Source organism: Sebastes fasciatus, chromosome 6 (genome assembly GCF_043250625.1).
Source record: "Sebastes fasciatus isolate fSebFas1 chromosome 6, fSebFas1.pri, whole genome shotgun sequence".
In the NCBI taxonomy this organism is placed as follows: domain Eukaryota; kingdom Metazoa; phylum Chordata; class Actinopteri; order Perciformes; family Sebastidae; genus Sebastes; species Sebastes fasciatus.
In genome coordinates this window covers 7,469,721-7,496,276 of record NC_133800.1, presented here as the reverse complement: position 1 = coordinate 7,496,276, position 26,556 = coordinate 7,469,721, and the positions used below count along the sequence as shown (strand labels likewise).

Genomic DNA, 26,556 nt, shown 5'->3' with positions numbered 1-26,556 from the left:
TTGTCTTAGCCTTACTTCCTCTGCTTTTCAATCAATTTTATATTTCCGAGCATTTAGCCCCTACTGGCACCCCAATTTGGCATAAACATGTATAAAATGTTGATGTTATGGTCCAGCCATCTTTCATCCATCCATCCATTTTATTCTAATCTACTTGCAGAGACAGCAAGCTATGCAAGGTAGCCATGATTGCTTCTTCCTAGCCACGTCCTCCAGCACTTCCTGGGGGATACCGAGGCGTTCCCAGGCCAAGTGGGATGTGTTTTCCCTCCAGCAAGTTCTGGATCTGCCCCGGGGTCTGCTACAAGTTGGACTTACATGGATTATTCTCACAAGGAGGCATCCAAGATTTAAGTTTAAAAAATGAATTTGTGATAAGCTCAGGCATTGGTGGAGCCGAATGCCAACCAAGAATATGCTGGACTTATTGCTGAGAATACAGAGACACCCCTCATTCCAGTTATTCAAGGAGGGACACCAAACTAACCCATCATCCCATCCAGTATCCATGCCAGGCTGAAGAGCAGGTTCACTGTTGCACAACAAGAAACATATCAGCATCGCTCCTCTTGAAATCTGAGGTTTGACGTTGCCTCACGTCACATTTGTCTTGGCCGACAAGTTGCACTTGAACACGCATTGAAGACTACATCCGACGGCCGGTGAGCACGTACGTTCTACGCCTGCGTGAGAGGAAATAACTGTCCACACCAGCAGGTGGCAGTAGTCTGTATTCATCATTCAAAAAGGGAAACCGGAGGACCGAGGACTGCGGATACAAGCCGTTGTTATGATACGTACATGAAACAAAGCGGCGTTTGCTGACTATTTTCACACCACTCTCACTCACCACTTAGCTTCATTCCAGACGGCCATGTCTTTGTGAAAATATCCGTGTGTTGGAATAATCAGATGAGATGAATCTGAAATATTAAGGGGGCCTTCTGTGTTTTTCCTCTTGACTCGTTTCCTCACTTCCATTTCTCTTCTCATGCACTGATTTGTTTCAGCTGAACAGCCAATCAGAGTGTTTCTCTCACCAACGATCTGCGCCACCAATTCAACATGCTGAATCGACAAAAAAACTTCCGACACGGGCAGACTAGAGCCAACGGTGCGGGCCACACCACAAAAACTAGGCCGACAGACGCTCACCGACGGCCGACCGTCGGCTTGGCGTGTCAGGGCCTTCAGGCGACCAACACCCACCTCTACAAGTCCAAAGGCACTGCCCTGAAATCTCCCACAAAATTGAAGAGGCCTGTTAATGAAGACCAACAATATCTAGACCTTTCAGCTCATCCAACCCGAACACTACAGAGCTTTATGACTAACACAGTGACCTCCAAGAGATGGACAATGTTTCAACAGTCTTCTGGCGACCTCATCCACAGAGGTTATGTCAGTCAGGTTTAGTTCCTCAAAATGTTCCAATATCAGTCGAGGTCAGCACTTCTCTCCTGCTGAGAACAGCGTGGGCAAGCCCCATGTTCATGTAAACATAGTCACTAAAATGGATCTGGTCTATAAACATGTGGATTCTGCCCACAACATAAGCTTTTCAATCACAAATCTCCACATGAATCATATCATATTACATATTGTATTACATCAAAGGACATGACGCCAACAATCACGTTCAGAAGCCGGTAAGATTTCTTTTAAGGGTCAGAAATGACTTTGTTTTGCCAAACCCTTCATAGATGAGAGAAGTTGAAGAAAGAGGTTATCTAGTGATCTACTGTATGCCGTCTACAACATCTGAGAGGTTGCAGATCTTTGAAGCTGTTGGTTATATTTACACCAAGTGCTTTCCGTAGATATTTGTGGTTTTAACTTGGTAGGATCTCTCTATGACTCACTGTATTCCTGACAAGAGTCATTACTGCTCACTTTGGTTAAACACTGGTTTTGTTCTCAGTCTTAATACCTCAAGCCAACTTTCACGCAAGTGTGGCATGTGAGGACTTTCAAATAAGAAGCAAAATGCTAAATTATACACTAAATAAGACTGAATGTAACCTGAAACTCTATGTTCAATCCACCACCAACAAAAGCTTCATCATCTCTACTATAGATCTATACACTCATATTTTCCACTACTGTACATTTGCCACAAAGTAAAATAACACATTTTTGTGAAAAATCCTCTATTTTGTTGTGGCTACAGAGACTATAATAATCACTTACCCTGTTTTTTAAAAATCTAACCACACTTGGGGGTGGTGTGGCAAAGATCCACATTTCTGATCACGGAGACTACATATCTTTTAGGTTGTATTGATCCAGATCCTGCTCATTGATTCATGTTCTTGTCAAATCATTTCATGCTTTCAGTGTTTGCCCTTCATAAAAAATGACTCCCTTTGTATGTACTAATACTACTATACTACATGCAATTTTGTGGTTGCTGTTGTCCAACCACCTCACCGTACTTTGCCATGCTTTGGTGTACAGACTGAGACAAATATATTTTTTACTCCAACTCAACCTGCACTTTTACCATAAACATATTTTCCAGTGATCTCTCTTTTTTGACAGGTTGCAGGTTCAGGTAATATCTGTACTAGTGGGGAAACTATTAGTCGATGAAGCAACAAAAAAAATGCAAATGCTGTTTCTGCTAGGAATATGGTGCTTTTCTCTGTTTGACATCATTGAAATGAATATCATTTCGGTTTTGGACCACTGGCTGGACAAAACAAGCGATTTGAATGGAAAAAAATTATCAAGATGATCAAATTAACCTAATACTCTATGTGCATCACACATTATTCATGTAATTTAAGCAAAGGGTCGAGTCACAGTGGCCAGTCATTTCATTTCAAACCAACAACATTATGCCAACCAACCAGAGATATTGTTTCCAGAGGGATTTCCAAACTCAGAGCCAACTGGATGGCTGCCTGAAGATTTCCAGAGGCTTTGTTCTCCCGATTTTTCTACAAAATACCCTCCTATGTGGGCTGTACAAGATAAAGATCTGGTGATACGAAATTATAAGGAGACCGGGGACAAGTTCAGGCATGTCAGCAGAGAGAAACAAAAAAAAAGCAGAACCTTCAAGTAATCTAGTTTAATGAACCGAAGAAGACAAACGGGAGAACATCGACTCTCACACTTTTACAATCTGTCTTGAACGGATTGATTTGTTGCGTGATATTAACACCATATATACATGTGGTGAACACACAATACACAAGCATGCATGTGCACCCACGCACATATCTACATCCATTACATGAGTCAGTCAAGTCACTTCAAGGCATAATTTCTAGGTTTCATGAAACTCAATCCCTGGAGAGAGGAAAAGATTTGACTTTGCGGGTGAGATACAAAGACTGTTATGATGTAAAATGAAACTAGCCTCTCTTTGAAGAGATGATCTCTGCTCTAAATACGTCTATCTGCAGAGGCGGACTGGCCATCTGGAAGTTCTGCGTGATTCCAGAATTGGTCGCTACTTCCAGGATGTCTACTGGTTGTCCACCTGGCCTCGGCCAAATACGCATCGTTACAGACCAAAATATTATATTTTAGTGAAACCAAAACAAAGCAGCTAGTAGCAGCTCGTGTCACTTATTTTTTATTAGGGTCGCAACTAATGATGATATTTCATTATCGATTCATCTGCATTCATAATTTCCTAAAGCCCAATGTAATATTTTAAAATGTCTTGTTCGACCAACAGTCCAAAACCCAAAGATATTCAGTTTGCTATCACATAAGATAAAGAAAAGCAGCAAATTCTCACATTTGAGAAACTGGAACTGGATCATTTTAACTTGGAAAATGACTTAAAACAATTAATCTATCATCAAAATAGTTATCAATGAATCAGCTAATTGTTTCAGCTCAAAACTTAACTGCAAAGGTGGGTTTCAATTTTGCAGTAAAAGAGTTTCTACAAGTCACTCAAAGTTATGTCCTTTTAATTTGAATTACATGGTGAATGTAAAATACAATTATTATTATTAGATTTATGACAGTTTAGTTGACAAGGGCCCTAGGGTTGCCATCAAAATATCAATCTCAAATGAGCATGCACTTACCCAATATGCATATTGGAAATATGGTAAAATCACCCGTGACTAGTCTGGAACTATGATCTCCCAGTGATACAGTCCCAACTAGAGTTGTTCCGACACGGATACCAGTATCGGAAATGCGTCCGATACTGCCCAAAATTCGGTATTGGCATGAACGCCAGTCTATTCATTCATTCATTCTATTAACCCAGAAAGACAACAACTTGTTTAACCGGAAAGCAATTCTTCTTCGCGGTTCCAAAACAGTAGCCTTCACTGTGCAAGAACTGATTGCAGGGAGTTTGTCACATGACGATAGCAAACAACAACCGTGCAGTGCTAGAGGAGAGTGTAACGGTAGTCAGAGCAAGGGGGTTTCAAAGGGTGGCAGTACCCTAGTAGTGTGTGTGAATATTGCACCCTGAAGGACAAATTAGCACTGCTTGTATCGGATCAGTACTCAGTATCGAGAAAGAAAAAATGGTATCTCTAGTCCCAACTATAGCGTAAAGCTTTACGTGAAGCATAATTTAGATCTCTGTGTGCTCCGTTACATTCAGGTTTGCTGGTCTCCCTGAAGAGAAAATACTTTGTGATGTAATTTAGGTGAGACTGAAGACAAAGTCCATTTCATAATTTACTGCTCATTAAATGATGATTTAAGGGCTTTTCTTTTTATTAAAATGTTATTTCTGAGGAGTTCTTCTGGATGAATGATTATAAGAAACTTGAGTTTTAGGAAGAGAACATTTTGTGTGGCTCATTTAATTTATAAAACCTGGGACAAGAGACAAAGTTCTTTGTTTGAAATGTAACATAGGATGTTATTTTATGTCTGACAAATGTATTACCACTCCGTCGGTATTTTTTTAGCACCTTATAAGTCCACATGGGCTGGGCACCTTGTATGTGCATGATAAGATAAATAAATAGTTAACTAACTATGTGTGCTACCAAGGAATCTTCTTTCTTCTTTTTTCAAGACCTCTCATGTTTTGTAAGAATTTTGCAGACATTTAGTTACAAAAATAGTAAAATTGGACCTACAGTCACCTCAGTCTCACTCTGTCTGTCCTCCCCTTAGCTGGCTTGTCTACCTAACTTTTAGCCCGTCTTTCTCATGTCTCCTGCTGTTGCGTTTCCTGTGTCTCTCTTGGTTGGTTTCATTCTGTTTCTGGTTCAGCTGACTGGGGCCCATATGTTCAGAGCTTTAGTTGTGGTATGCAACGAGAGCCAAATTAACGCTGCATGTTGCCATATGAGAGACTGAAGTACAACAAGTAACACAGAACAGATGGACACCAGAGTCTGGTTGTAGGAAAAGTATTTTCCACTGATGTTGCAAACTCCTCTCTTACTGTCAGTGAGAGAGAAAAAAGCAAAACACAGCAGCAGAGATGCAGAGGCAAGAACACGTAAAAATAAATGTAAATACAAGAATGCATAAGAACAAACTGTATATTTAAACGCATTTTAACTTCAAGTAACTCCAATTCTGTTGGTTTAATAAGACGTAACGCTGCAGTTGGCTTTCTAAGATGGCCTATTACTGGAAACTCATCTATTTTCTATTTAAGTGGCACATGACCCTGATGGGACAGAAAAGCGAAGACAAAGCTTTTACTATATATGTCAACATATATAAAAATACGTGTGAGAGAGCACAAACACACAAACTCCAAGAGCAACATGATACATAGTTGTAGGCACATTTACACACACGCATGAAATGAAACCATGTGGGAAAGATTAAGGCTAGAAGAGCTGGAACAAACACATGCAAAAGCAAAAACACACAGCTGAGATGAGATGAGAGGGGTGTGATTAAGTCTATAGGAGGTCTGAGGAAACATATCAGACTGCAGCAGTCTGTGGGAACGGACTATGGAAGACAGAATACCACGATTTTCCTGGCAAGACGCTAACCTTGTCTGTAACCTTGACTACCGTACGTCAGATGAAAGGAGAAGTAGGGCTCGGTGTTGTAGAAACAGCTACCTCGGCAAAGCTGAGGAAGGTTACAAGATAACTCCTAAGACCTGAGGAAAACCGTACATTAAGATACTTAAAAGCAGGCGATACACCAGAACAAATGCCACACACATTCACTTTCTTCTCAGCTTTTTGAGGTGTGGACTAAATAATCTAAACTAACATAACACCAAGACAGGAATGTTAATTGTTTATGCGTCATAGTGTCAGTTTGTCCTCATCGAGATTCTTGAGGCCAAACTTTAAAAGGCAGAGACAAAATAGAGACTTTAAGGTTAAAGTCTCAGACAACACTGAGGACGTTATGGAGACTTCTGCTCGCTTCAGCTGACATGACAAGATTCACTTCTGCAATAAAACAAGTGTTACATTGCCTATTTTGGCTATTTTGTCATTCCATCTGCAAAACAAACTAGAATTACTGCCTTCGCGACTGTATGCCTCTGCAAACCAAACCAAGCCAAGTTGAAGTTTACATCCATGTTTTATCCAATTAGACATTTGTGTGAAATTGTTATAATTAGCATATGAATTCTTGACTTAAGGCCGAAAATGTGTTTTGCGGGGTCACAGTGACCTTGACCTTTGACCATAAAATTCTAATCAGTTCATCCATGAGTCAAAGTAGATGTTTGTGCCAAATAAGAAGAAATCCCCTCATGGCGCTCCTGAGATATCGCGTTTACAAGAACGGGACAGATGTCAGGTCACAGTGACCTTGACCTTTGACCACCAAAATCTAATCAGGTCATCCTGGCGTTTGTGCCAAATTCGAAGAAATCCCCTCAAGGCGTTACGAGATATGTTGTATTCGTTATGTAAGATATTGCGCTCACAACACTGTTACAGACGGACGGACACACATTTTCCCAGAATTTCCCCTCTGGGGATCAATAAAGGCTTCTAATCTCATCTAATTAATTTCCCCAGGAAAACAAATGGATCATAAGCGCGAGTGCAACAAGCAGATAGTCATGCGGAAGAATTGTAGCATCATTTTTCATCCGATTCGTAACAAATTCGATTAGGATCACTTTAATATATTCAATTAACTTTTTTGGTGCAAAACATATGAATGTCAGAATTATACAATCTTACTATTACATAACTAACTTTACTATCTCATAACTTTAAGTTTGGAGCATTTTTGCAACAACACAAGACTGACATTAGCACTGCATCAAAAACCTGGCTGAACTGTTGCCCTGACAAGGCGCTGCGCCTCGACTGAAGTGTTCTCACGCGAATACATTATCAGTTTCCATGCAGCTTCCTCTTTTGTGCGAAATGAGCACACTGATATTCTTACTTAGAAAGCTGCAAATAAAAATACATATGCACACTACCCATTGGATCATTATCTTCTGTGCAGCCAAGACATATGTGCAGCGTGCAGGCATGCATGCTCACGCACAGTCACAGATGTGTGAAACCCCAATTTACATACACAAAAAATAAACCGTACCAGCACATTATATAACTCAAGAACCCCAACATAGTACTAGTATGTGTGTTTAAATGACTTCCTTTACTGTGTGAACCATGTGCGTTTTTTTTCTTGTGTATGTTAAAATGTGTGCATGCAAGTCCACAGCTCTCCTTCCTTTTAAGGCCATTCTCGGGGCCTTAACTCTCTGCCCTGCCAAGATTACACACACACACACACACACACACACACACACACACACACACACACACACACACACACACACACACGAGTGAGAGGGGGAGCACTCGGTCAGAGCAGCAGTGCAGTTGGCTAACTAAAGCAGCATTGCAATCAGCCAGGAAAATCCAACCAATGCCTTCACATTCTGATCAAATATGCATGCACGTACACACACACACACACACACACACACACACACACACACACACAGCTCTGGCTCTATCATCAACTGAATTGCCTCACGCACTTGGTTAGGGCTGCAGCTGGCTGAAGAGTTGAGGGATGCTAAATATAAAACGCTACAAGGACACATACGCACTCAGACACGCACACAGGCATGCAACATCTTTTTCATTGACCTCTGTTTGTGCCAGAATACACACTTGCACACACCCCGAAGAGACTGAACTCTGCTGCCTTATACTGTAGATGGCTAGGACAGCAGTCAACTTAGCCACTCTGATTACTGGTTTGGGGATCTTAGGGGACTGGGTGTGCAAGCACATGCAGCCTTGCAGCTGGCCCCATCTGGAATTATTGCAGGGTTTTATGCCATGAGGTCTCATGTGTGGAGCCAAGCGTGCATATTAGAAAAAAAAAAAAAAAAAAAGACATCCTGCTGTGTTGTGATGAGCTGTCAAGCAAGGACATGGGGAGGGCAAACTGATCCTTTTCTCGTTCCGAAACTTACAAATGCAAGTGACTCAAACAAATATACATTTAAATGTGACAACTTAATATTTTCTGATTGTGGAGTTGATATTATCTTGAAGCATTAAGTAGAAAAAGTTTTGACTGGCTGAAGCAAACCCCAAACAAACAGGAAATAGTGTAGGAGGCATATCTACTCACCAAAGAGTAAAAGAAGACATGCATGTTGCAGATTCTTTGAGGTAATGGAGCACAAAAATGCCACACAGGGCAAATGCTCTGCTACATTAATGCATGAAAATTACTGTATTATAAAGAAATGTGTGACAGTAATCAGCGAGGCACAGACGGATTAAATCCATCTTTACTCATACAAACAGTAACTCCATTTCCTCAAGCTTCTTTAACTGGGTTAAAGGGCAAACTATCTGTTATCCTATCTTAAAAGGTTATCAGTGTGAAACAAATGATGGAGTTTTAACAGTTACCCTCCTACTCGGCACGCAATGCAAGAACAGACGTGATGCTCTGATTAGTTTTCATTAGTCTAAGCTGTGAGCAGACAAGTAATATCACTCTTTGGCTTCTTCAGCTTGTTTAACACCAACGCCTGCTCAACATCACAGCACACTCTGTAGCTGCAGTTATGAAACAAACCAATCACTGGAGGCAAAGACGTGATGAAAACCACCAATAAAACACACAGTTTTCTGAGACAAAGCTAAATGTCATCACAGTGTTGGTCTTGTTTTGTCATGTGGCAAACTGTACACCAGACGGAGCTTCTTAGATGCGGCAAAATATCATTTATGAAAACAAAAAAAAAACAGAGAAAAGAGACGATTTGAAAAAGGGGGGGGACCCCTGTGACTAAAACTGGAAACAGGAAATGACTTTGTGCCTTTGTGTGTGTGTTAATTTAGAGTATGTACACGCATCTGTTACACAGCCTGGCAATCTGACATTAAAAAGCCCTTTAAAGGTTTCTGTGGGTTTCCATCTTATTGATGAACACAAACAAATCTACAGAAGTATCCATCTTGCAGAGATATGAAACACACGCTGAGGAACCTGCCAGCTGTTAACTGTTTCAGTGATGTGCAGATTTCTGAGAAAAAGCTCAACAAACATTTGCAAGAACTGCAGACGCATTATTGTGAAACAGTCCTATGAAAGCATGCATCTGCTCTACCAAGAACAGCAACCGAGGAATTGTCAGCGACATACATCTGCTTGTTACAGCTAAGGTTAATGTCAATAATAAGATAAAAAATCCTTAAATGTTGTAAATATAGTATACATTTGGGATTTACTTTACAAGTAAATCCGTATTGAATCATAAATCTATTAATTAAAATGTGATTATATGGTTGCACAATGGGACCCTCTACTTAATTTCAATACATGTTGATTTGTTTACATGTTGTTTGTTTCTTTATTATTATTACTATGAAGGCAGCTATATGATAAGACAATAGGTCATGTGTCATATCATGTCTGCAGCATGTGAGTCCAAAACAAATTTCCCTATGGGGACAATAAAGTATATCGTATTGTATTGGAAAAATACTGCAGCCACTTCTGTGACAAAAACAAACGTTGCTGCAGTGCAACATTTCTTTAGCATTCACACAGAAGTTCAACATTTTGAGAAATACATTTATTCACTTTCTAGCTTAGAGTTAGATGAAAACATACCACACTATTGTCTGTGCATTAACTATGGAGCTAGGGGTGGGCGATATGACCGGAAATGTATATCACGGTATTTCTTTTGGTTATTGGCGGCATTATTATTACATTATTAAAAGGAATACTCCACTCTAAACGTGATTCTACCTCTTTTCTTTCTATTGCCAATGTAAGGGGACATATCCTAAGAAAGAAAAACATATTCTTTAAAAACAGATGTGTTTATTGACTATAAGATTGAAAATGAAGTATAGGCCTACATGTGTTTTTGGAGGAGCAGCCTGCCCCATAATGTAAATGTAATGTGATTCATTCAGAGTTAATAGTAACACCCATGCTGTTGTTTTGAGGTGAGACTGAGCAGTAGCTGATTGCTGAGCAACTTGGATCTCAGCAATAAAGAATATTTACATATTTACTGTTGTTTTATTATTTCAAAGTTTTTTCACCTCAGCCAAATTTAAAATTTTAAAGAATTTACATCTTTGAAGAAACCGAAAGCTGACATATTCTTTTACATCTTAACCCACATGAAGAAAGAGTTTGGAAATATACAGCGAAGACGCTGTTGGACTAGTACTGTACAGAAGACACATGGACTGAGAGCAGCACGGCTCGGCTGCGGGCGGCTCATCTACAGATTCACCGTGGGTCGGCTATTTTTTCCGTGTGATGCGCACGGTTGTCAGCAAAAATAGACAGTGAAAATGATCTGTTGAGGGCTTGCAGTAGCAGCTCCGCAGCAGCAATGCTGTCTGTGTGGACACCACACACGTACAAGCCACAGCAGTTCGGCGGCTGCAGCCGCGCTGCTCATCCAGGCTGTGTGGCTGCTCTAACCTGTTAACATGGGTGTGAAATGAAAAGAAAAAAGTTCCATGACCAAACAGCGGTAGCCTGTAGGCTACGTAACCATAGACAACCTGTGTGGGTGTGACGTATCTCCCTCGGGTGTGTACTAAAACCAAAACGTGTGCGTGTGTTTATCACAGTAATGACGATATTGCAAAATCCATGTCATGGCCAAACGTGAAACCGTTCATCATCCAAAAACTAAAAATACGATAACGTACAACAATGTGCAGCTGACTGCTAATGCTGCACACGTTACTACCAAAACCAACTTGAAGAGAGACAGCAAATAAGGTTCTAGCTCATTTGAGAATATTCACAGGTATTGCATGCAACATATATTTCAGTAATCACTGAACTGAGCCAGCTCTAACTTCCTCTCTCCTTCCTGGGTAACCAAAGTGCTGTTGAGCCTTTTTAGACGCCATTTATAACATTTCATTAGGAGTGGCAATAAAGACTACATGAGACTATTTAAATTCAGTGCAATGAATGTGTAGGTTTCAGTGTGTGTTTTAGAGAGTGATGAATCATATATCTAATGGACATATAATGCATGACCACAATTACACCCACAAGGTGTACATGCATCTAATAATTGCTTGGTTTGTATAAGATATGCGTGTATAAATGTAAGCATGAGCAAATGTTTTTACCTTTGGAGGATCATAGAGCTCCAACTGGTACCTCTCCCCTCCTCCTCTTCCTCTTCCTCCAACTTGTGCATCCCTGATCCTCCTGACCAGCAGGCGGCAGCGTTGCCAGCGGGGCTGAGTGTCTGAGATAGTGTCATCCACCAGCAAGTACCTCAGTTGGCCCTCTTTACAGCAACCGCTCACCTCTGACCTCCTCTGCCTCATGCTTCCACCACGTAACCAACGGAAGCGATCCAGGAAGTGAGTGGCTACTCCAGCCATAAACATGTGTGAAGAGGCTGGGGGCGAGGCTTCAGAGATCAGACAAGAGGAAGAATGGGAGGAAGAGGAGGAGGATGACACTTCGTCATTTGTGGAGGAAATCCCGCCCACTCTGTCACCATTGTTTGGGGGATTGCTGTTGTTTGTGGCGGGGTTGGGGTTGCTAGGAGACAGGTGACGGGATGAGGGGGGGCTGGGCCGTTTCTTGAGAGCTGTCTTGAGCCGTCTTACGGTCTGCTGGATTTGACTGACAGAGAAATGTGTGACGTCAGCGTGTGCAGGGTTGGAGGTCGAGGAGTCAGAGGAGTATCGTTCAGATACCTGACTTCGATCAGTGCCAGAGACGTCCTCGTTGCTACGGCTACGAATCAGCAGCGACCCGCTGCCGATGCTACGAGTCGACCCTCTGAGCACCGCCGGGTTTCCTGATGAGGGGTTTCCTGCAGCACATCGCAGCGGCTGCTCCGGTTCCCGACTCACCAACACCGGCTCCAATTTTGGTGACACCACAGTGAACGGAGCAGCCCCTCCGCTTGGTCGGCCCGCCTCTCGATAGTCCTGCACCGCAGACAAAGATGTGATCCGCAATCGACCAATCACACCCTGTGATGCAAGAGGAGGGGCCACCAGAGTGGTAAAGGAAGAACTACCGGTAGCGGTGGAGCATGTGTTCTGACTGAGCGGAGTGCCATCTTTGTCGACCTCACAGCAGAAGTGCTGCTGGAAGAGGTCAGTGAACTGCTTGGAGAAGGTCTCCGGTGGGAGCACGTCATGTTGTGGCCGCTCTCTGGCGAAGCTCCGGTAGTGTCCGGCCAGCTGCCGGGCTGTGGCGATGGCGTGCAGCTCGCAGAATTCCCTCCAGCCTCTTGGGGGCGCTGCCACGCCTGGGCCTCCTCCTGCTGTTGTGGTGGTGTTGGCTGGATGGATAGTGTTACCATTCATTGCAGTAACCAGACCGGCTGAGAATCACTGCTGCGAGACAAGGAAGGTTGAAAAGAGACAGAAAAAGGAAGAGGAAACGAGAAATGGATGGTTGGAGAGGAGGTGGGGGTCAAGGGGTTGATTTGGAGACAAGAGTGGAGGGATGGATGGTTTAGAAAAGAAGCAGAAATAAAGATGATTGAGGGATAAACAAAGGAGAGATATAGAAATGTAATTAGAGGCAAATCAAGATAATGTGGAGTGTTGTGCAAGAACTAGAGTACTGGCAAAACAGTCGGAGCATTTCTTTGAACTACTTGAAAGTTTGAAACAGTTCAAACATTGAGAAAGGACAGCCAAAAGTCTGAGCTTATCTGTGCTCAATCTTAAACAGCCCAAATTGGATTACATGGGCCTGCAAAGAATCACTGGCAATCAACCATTCATAGAGTGTCTTAATAGATATGGACGGCCTCAGTTCACTCAAAGGACAATTGGTAACCATTCAATTTGAGGAAAAACAGTCAATTGAATCAAGAGGAAAAACACTGTAAGTGCATATATTTAAGGAAAACTCTACAAAAGTCTGGAGGAGAAAGTGGAGTCAACAAAAAATGACTAAATCACTTCCAAATTGCACTTATATGGATGACAGACTGAAGTATTTGAAATGAATGAAAACAGCAATAAGTCATTCGGACAGACACTGAATGAGGCACTGAATTGAGGAAGTACGGTTCGAAAATTTCTCAATCAACCACACTGCCTGCTCGGCCATCTGTGTGTTTGTGTGTTTACATGTGACCTGTTTCAATGTTCCTTCTGCTTTTTTTTTTTCTTCTAAAAGCCATGATCATGTCAGGGCCATTACACAGACTGATCACTTGACTCTACACTAGGGCTGCACGATTATGGCCAAAATGATAATCAGGATTATTTTGATCAATATTAAGATCACGATTATTTATGGATTAGGGACAATTTTTTGATTGCAATTTCACATTTAAATAAACAGAGAGCTGCTTTCACTTCCATGTTGTGCTTCATTCCCACTGTCTAAAATTCTACCTGTTATCTTTTTACCTTGTTATTGTCATCTATGGTGGTTATTTGCATAAAAACACACAATTCAAATGATTAGGAAATACGCAATAGTATTTTTATTTAAATATTTGCTTTGATTTAAAAAATCTTGGCAGTAGTAGTTCTAATTATATATTAAAAGCTGCTTAGGGCTAGTGTTAGGAAGTTAAACAGGTCATAATTCCCTTTCTATTATATATTTTATATTGCTGTGAAAACATCTTCAGACAACTGGAATTATCCATGTTTCTCGCCAAAAACTACATTTTACAAGATTACATTTGAACGCATCATGAGCTTTATAATCTACCATTGCCCAGTACTCATTTGTACTGAGCAGCGCTTCAACACACCATAATGTAACCCCAATGGAAACTCTTTTAGCAAGCTCTTGTGCTGTCAGACGAGCTGGCCACTGTAATTGCTCTGAGCAGCATGCATGGGAATGCATAACAATATGTCTGATTAGGTTAGTTGTTCCAAATGTTTTTGAGGTTGTTCTTCCCTGGCTTATATTGCAGTTATTGTGAGCTTTCTGTCTACTTCACTCACACTTAAGAACTTCCGCACGACGACATTTTGTGTGTGAGACGTTACCGACTGTGCCTCTGTGTGCCGACGTAAAACCTTCGAGTGGCAGCTACACATGTGTGAAAAATTGGATATACACTATGAGACCGCTGAAAACCGGCCGGCTTCAATCGGCTGCTGTTTGACGGTTCATCTCTAGCTGTTGATTTATGCAGCAGCGTTTTCTATGAGCGGAGCACGCATTTTAAACGTCGATATCGCAGTCGATAATGTTAATTTAATTGTGGAAAGCCCAAATCATGATCGCGATTAATATTCGATTAGTTATGCAGCCCTACTCTGCACCCTATTTTGTCGCTTGGTTCGTGATAAAAAAATATTTTAAAAAGCTAATATAATGGCTTAAGAAAACGACTTTTAAGACCATTGTCACAAAATGTCATACATTTTTCTAGATACTAAATTGTTTTGGCCACTTTTGCCATTTCTTTGAGAGCAGACTGTAAAAATGTGACAGGAAATGAAGGATGAGAGAGGAGGGATGAAATGTGACAAAGTTCCCGGCCTCCTGGACTCAAAACATAGACGCTGCGATTATATAGTGAGCCTTTATTTTTCTAGGATTTTTGGGGAGATTTTCCTTGAATACATTGAGGTAGTGATGCTTGGGTGGCCTTGGACAGCTTGGCCTCCTTCAGCTTGGCCTCTCTACTTGTTATTCTCTGTTCTGTGTTTTGTTTCACTTCTCTTCTTCCTATGCTGCATACTGATACACTGTATGCTGACTAGTTTCATATCAGTAGGCTTTTCTTTCTTTGTAAATACCTGTAGATTTTGCTCATTATAATATGGACATAATTCCCTCATTGGCCACATAAAAGCATCATCATCTATAGTGTCAAAGCATCACATTGCCATCACCATTCTGTGCAGAAAGAAGTCAACAATCAACTGTCCTGTTCTTCTACTTCCTATTGCCTCTGCACGGCTCTCAACATGGCGATGGCTGAGTCGGCGGCTCGTGGCTAATGGTGCTAATAGCACTAAACATGAAAACAACGGCAACAGTGCAGACAGAGTTAACAGAGTTAACCTGGGGGAGAACGGAGGGTGGTGCTACGCTTCCGCAACAGCGCCCATCGGATGGGACGGCGTTGTCAGCTGTAACCGCCATATGAGAGCAGTGAAGAGCGATGGCCGAGCTAGCGAGTGGGGCACGCTCACATGCACAAACATGCACTAAAAGCATACACGGCCGGCCCGGCTATGTCAACAAAGCACAGAGAAGCTTGGATTACAACACAAACAGAGGGAGAGTGACTTCATTCTCTGCTCAGGTAGACATTACTCCTCCTATATCTTTCTTCTTTACATAGCAGATAGTTGATTGATGCTATATTAATGCTCTGGATATCATATTGAGCATCTTTAACTAACTGCTACTTTTGTAATGAGAAAGAAATGAGGCAGTGGTTTAGGAGTTAACCACAGTCACACAGAAAAGAGGAAACAGGATGCATGTATTCAATAAGCTAGATGAGAGCCCTACCTCTGTCCTTCATCGTGTGCATACACTGCTGACCCCGAGTACGCTCAACCCATAGTTACAGATGATTAGAAGGAGGAAGAGGACACATTTTCAAAGTACCACAACAGGCCTTAGCTGATGCAACACTGGAGCTTCTTGGTTTATGCAGACAGCCCATGACCGCAGTTGCTAGATGCTCACACAGCTGTCATATAGCAAAAGAGTGACCTTTATACGTACTTAAATAAAGTTTCATCAACGGGTTTCGGGAAATAACTTTGCCTGATTTTAAACATGATAGGATTTTGCAGTTACATTTGTTGCATAGGGTGGTAATGGTTGACCATTTTAATTAAAGCTGATGGTAGAATACCTCATCATGAAACACTTACTGGCAGGAAAACATTGATGTCTGAAGAGCTGAAGATGTTTTAAAAGATCCAAACATGCACTATATAACAATTGTAGCTCATTTCTATACAGCTGCTTTTACCCATGCTTCCCATAAAAGAGCAAGTTGAATAAACCCACAGTAAGACATCAGCCACAGTAGCATTAACAAGGGTTTATGATTCTCAAACTACAACATGTGGCATATGTACAGGTACATACCATCTTCCTCCAGTGCAGCACAGAGGGGTCTATTCTAAATACAGGAAGTACGAGTGTGTGCGTGCATACGAGTGTGTGTATGTATGGTGGTGGGCGGGGGGTGGGGGGACGAGTCACAGACTGTGGTCCAACAGATCACAGAAAACCACAAGAAATAATTGTGGTCGGGCCAAACATGGAGCAACATGTCTCGTTATCTCTCGGCTAACATCTCTCTCCTCCGTGTCCTAAATGACGACATTCGTCAGAAGGAGAGTCGTGAATACTTGAGATCGTGTCACGCAACAAGCCTGCAAATTTTTTATCGTGTATCGTGAAACATACCAGGGGGGACACGTGCGTCAGTGTGGGAGTGAAAGCTTGGCACCGTGAAATATTGCGTCACTAGAGTTCCTGGATATGTCCTGTCACAACAACCCATTCCCTTCCTGTACTTTTTGGAGCATGCTCAGTACGTGCCCCCTTGTGCCCCTCCAGCTGGCCCCTCCAGAAGCTAGTTTCTATCTGCCTGGCCAGCCCAGCGATGACTCAGCACTGACTACAGACTACAGAACATGCACACATGCAGACACCCACTTCCTCTCGCCGTATCCCTCTGGGGGCTCGGCCGTCTCTGTTCCCATGGTTTTCCCTTTCTTTTCATCCTCTCTGTCCTCTAGTATGAAGATCTCCAGATGTGTTTGGATTCATGCTTCCTTTACTTATACCTTGACATTCAAGTTGTGAGGGAAAACAAAAAGGCTAATACAATCGTGTGTCTCTTTCCTCTGTTCTTATCCAGGACCTCTGACCTCAACTTGGCGCTTTGTTATCGTATTATTGTTTTGCTAGACAGCGTTAAGCAGGGGGGGATGACAGGTTGCAAATGGAAAACATTCCTGCACAATAGAGTCCTGCATTCCCTCGTTTCTTTCTTTCTTCCTCACTTTACTCATCACTCCCTCCTCCTCTTCCTCAATGACTACATTCTTCACTGTGACACACACACACAAGCACAGTGATTGGTTTATTTGTCTCTCTCGTGTGCTTTACAGAAATCTGGCGCAGCTTTTCCTGCAGCATCGAACACCACAAGCAGCCTGAGAAACTGCTGTCCTGAGCAACTCAGTGGCCAATGTCGACATCAGTTGCAGGTTTGTGTACAAGAAAGAAATACAGTTTAACCAAACAAATGCTACTGGTGTATGTTCCACCTATGACTGTGAAAGTACAGAGGCTGCAGCTCAACCACTGTTGTTTAAAATAGCAAACGGTGACATCGACAACACAGTAGGGCTGTCAAAGTTAACGCAATTTTCATTTTGACGCCACTAATTTCTTTAACGCATTAACACATCTTTAGGTTGCAGTGGGCTCAGTTTTAAAGCTAGAGTGAAGTTACTGGCATTATATGAAACTAGAATACCCAAGGAATCCATTGGTACCAACCATGTCATACTAGCTTGTTGTGAAGGAGGCTAAATAATGTTTCCAACCTAAACCTAAATTTTGGACAGGAAAAGGGGTCCGTTGACCTCTGACCTCAAGTAATGTGTATGAAAATGGGTTCTATGGGTACCCAGGTGTCTCCCCTTTACAGACATGCCAACCTTATGATAATCACATGCAGTTTGGGGCAAGTCATAGTCAACTCAGCACACTGACACACTGACAGCTGTTGTTGCCTGTTGGGCTGCAGTTTGCCACGTGATGATTTGAGTATATGTTTTATGCTAAATGCAGTACCTGTGAGGGTTTCTGGACAATATTTGTCATTGTTTTGTGTTGTTAATTGATTTCCAATAATAAATATATACATACATTTGTATAAAGCAGCATATTTTCCCACTCCCATGTTGATAAGAGTATTGAATACTTGCTAAATCTCCCTTTAAGGTACATTTGGAACAGAAACAATGTGTGATTTATTTGTAATTAATCATGATTAACTATGGACAATCATGAGATTAATTGCGATTAAATATTTTAATCGATTGACAGCACTTCTTAGAAGTCATTTACCTTTTTTTGGACAGATGCACACGTCAAACAGGTGCTATGAAAAAAAGATGGCTCGCCAGGAAAGCAGCTTGCAGCTGACTAACATTTAGAGACATACTACAATCTGTTTATCTGAGCTTCTGACATGAGGTCTACCAAATTGGATCAATTAGTCGATTAATCGATTAGTCAATTAACAGATAATTAATCAGCAACTAGATTTTAAAGCAAAAAAATCCAAACATTCTCAAATGTTTACCATCATTGTAAATTGAATATCTTAGTTATTCAAGAAACTAATCAGCAGATGAATCAATAATGAAAATAATTGCAGAAGTGGAACTAAGGTTATTTTGTACTGGGGACAGCCTAAAGCTGATTTTAATCATGCTGGAAGGAAACAGGATGCGTGAAAGACACACATGAACTGATCTTCTCAGCACGAGTAACCTCATGACTCGTGTCAGCTCCCGGAGTTGATTTTTAACACAACCTTGGATAAAGCTCCGGACACATTGGGGATGAATGTGTGATGCAGTGAAATTCTGTTCTCGCTAAATGTCAAAAATGGAAGAGCTAGCAGAACGTCTGACGTGGCCAGTACACAGTATCCTGGCTATGGCCTATTGGGAGAAGAGCCAAGATGCAATATCCTTGAAACCAGCATCGTCTTTGAAATACACACACTGCCAAGCTTAAGCCTTAGACCAACATAAACATTACCACCATAACATTAAAATTTAAAAAAATAAGAGAGATGGCATTCATTTCTGTGAAAAAACAGGAAATTAAAATCTACAAAGACACACATTGACGGAGGCCTACACAACACAGAGAATTATCAGTGCTGCTGGTGGAAGCCTTGTTGTAGGGAGGTCCTATTTATATCTCAAGAGCTTGGTATCAGCTCTCACACACCACTGTGTGCTCCCTGTTGTCCCCAGCTGGGAGCAGCTCTTGTTTGATGCAATGGACACACACACACACACACACACACACAGACACACATAGACAGAGAAGAGGTCTCTGAGCTTTCAGGTCATGTATTCATAGCTGGCGGTAGCTGCCATAGCTACATGCTGAAGCCAGTGCAAAGATGCAGTATTTCTAATGGTCACTGGTTGTAAAGAAAGACTTGGGCCCTGTCTATGCATATACAGGTATTTTTAAAAATGTATATTTTCCTCTACATTTTGGCCTCTCATCCACACGCTAACAGAGTTTTGGGTCACAAAAACAGATATTTTTGAAAACGCCTTCAAAAGGTGCAGATTTGTAAAAACTCTGGTTACTTTTTTACGTTTTGTTAACACTGCTAACAATTACTACTTTACATTTGAAAAATGTTTAAGTCACAGGAGGCCAAAGCAGGGAACACATTAAACATGTCGAGGCTGAAAGGTGATCGAATGGGCTTTTAGGCGATTGAAGGCGAAGTTTGGAGCACTCAGAAGGGCTGTGGACATAATCCTGAATGACCTACCTTTCCTCATTTATGCATGTAAAGAGACAGTTGATGACAGCAGAGTGATGCCAGGGATCCCTGGAGCGTAAAATATCAGTTTTTAAAAATATCCGTATACGTGTAGACAGGGCCTAAGACTGGGTCGAAATCAATGGAAAAGACCCCCAAACAGTACTGTAAGTGCTTCTTACGTTACAGTCATAGACTGTATATAATAAGTGGACGTAGTCATCGTGACGTCACCCATTGGTTTGTGGACTGCTGTTTTGAAGCCTCGAGTTCGGCATTTTTAGCCAACGCCATCTTGGTTTTTTGAAACAAGAAGTGACACGAGAGGGTGGAGCTAAGTACAACCGAAGGCCGAATAAGACATTTTTAGACAACCAAAATGTCACAATTAACTTTCATGAACTGAAAACAAACTGTGAAAGGGTTAAAGTTCTAAGACGAAAACACGGACAACTCCCAGACCGGACAACGCCGTGGTAGCAGCCTGTCAATCACAAGGTAGCCACGCCCAAAATCATACCCTGCTTTATGGTCTATTTTATACTCTAAATGGGACTATAATTTACTGATAAATCAAGTGAGAAGTAGGGTCATTTTCTCATAGACTTCTATATGAACAGACTTCTTTTTGCAACCAGAGGAGTCGCCCCCTGCTGGCTATTAGGAAGAATGGCTTCACTTCTCAGACCCCGGAGTTGCCCACTGATTAGTGTAAACTTAATCTCTTTGAGGTTTACGCTGTTAGTGAGACCAAAACAATTTGAAGATTTTATCTTGGCCTCTGGGAATCTGTGACGGCCATTTTTCACTATTTTCTCACTATTTTTCAAGATAATCACCAGATTAATAGATACTGAAAAAGGTATTAGTTACAGCCCTAATGCACTCTCACTGTGGATTTTAGGAAGGTTGTCTCTTCTGTAACTTACTAATGCAAGTTTACACTGTAATCCTAATTGATTAAAGAACTGATTTCATGACATGGGAATATGTCTCTCCTGAGGTTGGACTAAAATCCTTTTTAAAAGAAATATGAAGATGTCACATTGGGCTTCAGGAAGTTGTAATTTTTCCCAATTATGTTATGTTTTAAAGACCAAAAGATAAATTAATCAAGAAAAATAATTGCAAAAAAAAAGTACCTCTGCATGACATCTACCTCCATGTTTTAATAGGCATACTTAACTTAAACATGCATACACATCTTCTTTCTAACGCACACAGACAGACATGTGTGTGCGTGTGACTAACTCGTCTGAGAATGTGCGCACATGTACACCTCCATGCAGCGTTTGGTTGTTCAAAAATAGGATGTGCTCCTAATTGTCATACTCATTATATAAAATGCAATTTACAGCAAAGCCACATCCTTCTGACCTTTATATAGCCCTGGCCTTATTACCAAGATCAGCCGGATCCAATCTATTGCTTACAACTCAATTAGACTGCGTGGCATCAAGGCTCTCTGAGACATCAAACACTCCAGTTTTTACGGGAAAACTGGAGTGGAAAAAATAAATAAATTGGAAAAGAAAATGCGGCAACATGTGCATCACAACGTCCGGGATGAAAAACAGATTGTTACCACCTTTGAATTTTCATTCTCTGAATCACTGAATGAATCACAGAGCTAGGGGATACATTTACAAAGCAGGGAGAGAGTAAGTGAGTGTGTGAGAGCAGGAGTTCGGGGCTTATTAAGAAGAGAGTGAGGAGGAGGGAGGAGGTGGAGGCTGTGAGGAGTGAGGGAGTCAAACATGAAAAGGAAGAGGAGGAGACAGAGAAACAAGGGTCACATGGATAGACAGAAAGAGAGATGAGGGGATAATGAGAAGGCAGGCAGGAAGTGAGGAAAAACGGAGCAGGAGAAAGGCGAGAGAAGAGGAGGTGGCGCCGCGTTTGTGGGTGAAGGTCCAGGTGGCAAAGCCAAAGAGGAACAGAGACCAAAGGAGCTCTGCTCTGCCTGGGCAGCGATCACAGCAACAGGAAGCCCTGCCCTGGCAAGCTGCGACCAGTGCACACATGCAAAGACAACGTACACACACACACGGCATACCAAAATACACTCTTACATCAGGGTTTGAAAGAGTACCAGAATATCAAAGTACAATAGCAGTTACTTAAAATATCATGTGATTGTAATTAATTTGTGTGAGCTACAGGTTTAACGAACAAAAACTGGTCTTTTTACATGTGTTCACCAATATCAGTCGTAGCAAAGGAAGAAAAAGATAAAACAGACTGTAAAGGATACAGATCAGTGTTTCAAACACAGAATATAAACTGTTTGTAGCCATATTGGTTAATAAGAAAATGGACACAGTATAGAAGAGGACCAGATAGGCTCTATAAAGAATAGGCAAACAATAATATAAGGAGAGCCTTATATATATATTATGAATCACATTTCAAGCGGAAAATCGAGCCTCAGTCTCAGAAGGCTTTTGACTCAGTTGGAAGGGACTTTTTTTTATTTGAAGTTATGAGAAGATTTGGGTTTTGTAAAATATTCATACAATGCATAAGAACAATCTGATCCTCCCCAACGGCAAGAAAAATCTCTCCAGTGTTTACGTTAGCCAGCATATGCCGGCTTTTTGCCGGTATCATGTGTAGTTGTCTGACAGATTAAAAGATCAACGGCAAAAAATGTCCTATTTGGAAATATGCCAAATTAATTAATTAATAGCATATTAAATAGCCTAATATTGGGTGACCTATAAGATATGTTGCCAAGACAACTTCAATATAAACTTATATTAAACAAAAGATGAAATGCCTCCGCTGATTCTAATCTAATACACTTTTCGTCAAATTCAGCGAATATGTCCTCGCGGTCCGCTGGCTGTCTGTTTCATGTGCGCGCTGAAAAAAACAACTGGTCTTCATACACAGCCAGCTGACTGTGTAAAGGTAATATGGCTCGGATCAAGGCACTATAATGACGATATAAATTAGAGGTAGACTGATAAATCAGTTTGGCCGATACATTTTACAAACTATTGTTATCGGTGGGACTGGACTCCGATAGTGGCCGATGGCTGCACAGCCTCCACCAGTCACGCGGAGACGTACATCACCGTTTTGCATGGAGGCTCCATACACAAAGTCAAGGTAGAGGGGGAGAAAAAAAGTTATCTTCCGAATATATAGAACCCTGATTCTGTTGTACCATTGCTAATGAACATCCTGGGGAAGTATGGGATGGGAGCTATTCTGATTAAACACTCAATGTCCAAAACACTCATTCACGCTCATTCACAAAAACTGATGGATAAGCAATAAATCAATCACACATTAAGTACCTGGATCTCAATGAAAAACCTGTCACAGCTGTATGATGTTAATTACAAGCAGATTAATAGGAAACTATATGATCTGTGTAGGTGGAACTCCCTCTCTGTAGCAGAATAAGGACAATTAATATGAATATCCTTCCAAGATTGTTATACCTATTTACAGCACTTCCAGTAGAGGTGCCTCTTAAACAGTTTAGGGAATGGGATAGGCACTAGGTCTAGATTCATTTGAAATAATAAAAGACTAAGAGTGAGATACTCAACATTACAACCTCCAGGGGGAGAGGGAGGGCATGTCTTTACTTTGTCTTAAAGATTAGTACCTGTTGGCTTGTGTGTTGTTGTGACCCAGCCTATGAGGCATACCTTAACGGGCATACCTATACAGTCAGTGTTGTCCTGTCCCAGCAGAGTTAATGAAGCTCCAAAATCAATGGGGTTGTTTTTTTCAATGAAAATATGGTCAGAAGTGGTAAAGAGACTTCAGCTCCACAGAGAGATTAAACTGCTGAGCTGGCCGCCATATGATCCACACTTCCTCCCGGCATCACAAGACCATAGGTACAGACAATGGACAGAGTGAGGCATCACCTCCTACTGCTTAATGATAACAAATGTAAAGAAACCACCTCTCACAAACGGCTCGGACCGGTACCAGACAAACTGCATCGATAAAAATAGACTAAATGTTGGCTTGTGAAAGCGCCCTTGAAAGGTTTTTAAGACCGCTAATAAGTAAACAATTACAAAATGCTGGCTCCAGAGGCACCCTCCCACTACTGCCCTTCTTATCAACATAATAAAAATATTCATCATCATCAACATGGAAAAGACAGGTGGTGCTGAAGGATGAAAGGTGGTATTTGCACATATAAAAGGTTGCTGACAATCAACAATCAAAGTTGAGACTTTGAGCGCAGTTGAAAGATATCAAATCCGAGCTGCATGCAATGACCAATGAGGTCACGATTATCTATCACAATTTTTAATTCATCTTCTGTAACAAAATAATTTGAATGCACTGACTGTATTTTACACTACACTTTCTAGGGGTGAAAAAAAATAATTAATTCACCCATGTATCGCGATTTTTTTTCCCGATTTTAAAATATTTTTTAATGCCAGAATCGATATATTTGCTCCATTTGAGTCTGTGTGGAGGTAGAAGGAAGTTACCGCCTTTATTGTTGTAGTCTGAGTAACGTGACGTCACATCCGCTCCGTATCCGTCACCAAAACAAACGGCAGCGAGCCGAAAGGACAAAGCAAAAAACAACAGAGGGTCTGTGTGGATACGACCTGCACCCTCACATGTTAAATCCAAAGTGGTAAACACTACACATACAGTAAAGTATGGGAACACTTTGGGTTTCACACATTGCCAAGAAAAGCAGAGCTAGACATCCGTCACTCTCATCTCCGTGGTCAAATCGGCCGACGCTACAACTGTAGAGTACCCATATACTGACATTTATGTTAAATGCATTCAAACAGCCCAGATGGAGATGACTATGGATGTATAAAGAGAAGTATAAAACATTACATGTCCCTTATAAATTAAAAAGAAAATACCACTAATTTGTGAGGGAAATGTCTATTCTTTGATTTTTGGGTTGCTGGAAAATTTTCTATTAATAATGCCTGACAATGACTGATATATTTGACTTCAGGACATCTCTGACTATCTACATGCTGAAAATTGTTTTTTACTGAATCAATTTAGATATTTTCCAAAGTAAAAGTCCCTAGAAGTGAATGATTTAACTTTTGCCCAGGGTCCAGTATTAAAAAAGTTAACAAAAATCACAATAAATCGTAATATCAAATTGCCATACTAAAAAAATCGCAATACATATCGAATCGGCAACCAAGTATCGTGATAGTATCGAATCGGGAGATGGGTGTATCGTCCAAGCCCTAATACTTTCGCTAAGAAAAGGTAGAGCATTAGAAACCTGCTTAAATCAAGTTTAATGTGAAACAGTGAAAAAACTATAATTGTGGGGATCATTATAAATATATGCAGCTGTATTCCATCCATGCCTTACATGAAATTTCTGCAAAATACAAGAGGGACATCAAGAAGTACTAACGCACAAGCAACTACTGGATTATGCAAGTTGTTATTAGAGGGAAAAGGCCAGGGATTCCCACCTAAACAGGTCAATATTGTTGTGAGAGGCAAAACAGCCCGTTCCTCTGTTAGCCAACACACCAGCTAAGGTGAACTGACACCATGTGACCATTTTCATCCGTTTCACTTCATGTTTTATACTTGAGTGCAACAAGCTGCTATGCATCAACCTGACCACAGCTACATGCAGATAAAAGGGCTTTTTAAATATGTATTTATTGCCTTACTGATCAGCTACGTTAAAGAAGAAGGCCTACATCAAAAAGATCTACAGTCGCAGTGATGGGATTGGCTGAGTCTCAGTGTTCCTGTTTGTGTGAAGTGAGATGTGAAAGAGCTTTGATAATGAACAGAGCAGAAAGCGAGACGCACACAGCTTACATAATTGAAGAACATATTGTAAAGGAGGAAGTAGCGCTGAAACATGAGATAACCCTCGGCTTTAACTTCCCATAGCCTGAGGAAAGCGTCAGCTGATTCAGGGTAAAGCAAGCGAGGGAAAGCCTGCAGCTACATCACAACTAGAGTCTATTTCAAATATAAACCATCATCAGTAAAGGATAAAAAGATGTTCTAAATGCATACAGAAGACAATAGGGTTGGGAAAAAAAATTTGATTCACCTATGTATTGCAATTTTCTTCTACGATTTGAAAATTGATTTTTTAATGCCATCGATTTCTTTGCTTCATTTGAGTCTATGGTCAAATCAGCCGACGCTACTACTGTAGAGCACCCATATACTGACATTTATGTTAAATGCATTCAAACAGCCCCGATGGAGCTGATCATGGATGGATAAAGACAACAGAGCTAATGGGGGAGAGCTAGCGACAGACTTGGCAAAGTTAGCGTAAGTACACATGTGTGACTACGTCCAGGAAACGTAGACATTATTCTAAATCATAATCACGTCAAAATATGCATCAATATTTATTTTGTTTACAACAGTCTGCATCTTGAAACTGCAACTATCTCTTATAATAAATAAAAGAAAACAAGAGGCAGTAACAGCTGTGAACCAGTGGAGACGTATCTTTTGTATCGCACATGCGTAGGCAAAATACTATTGGGTAGATGGGGGTTTTGTTTTGGTTAGAGTATTCTCTAGCTCTACTTTCCCACAACAATGCAGGCTCCAACACATCACAATGCTGCTATTCTTGAGACGCACAGAAATAAAGCCTGGCCGCT

The 26,556-nt window shown here is 41.2% G+C and overlaps 1 protein-coding gene across 4 annotated transcripts in view; it reads right to left on the bottom strand.

Annotated features, from left to right (window-relative positions):
* The window catches only part of sh2b3 (SH2B adaptor protein 3), a 71,224-nt gene that overhangs the window by 34,448 nt on the left and 10,220 nt on the right, over positions 1–26,556 (bottom strand). For 2 of the 4 annotated variants that reach the window (XM_074637421.1, XM_074637423.1), the window contains exon 2: positions 11,541–12,770. In XM_074637421.1, the coding sequence (XP_074493522.1) occupies positions 11,541–12,743 (1,203 nt within the window). In that variant the 5' untranslated portion in view covers positions 12,744–12,770. Of the gene's footprint in view, positions 1–11,540; positions 12,774–26,556 lie in introns of all 4 variants that reach the window. The other 2 variants (XM_074637424.1, XM_074637422.1) reach the window with 1 other exon arrangement.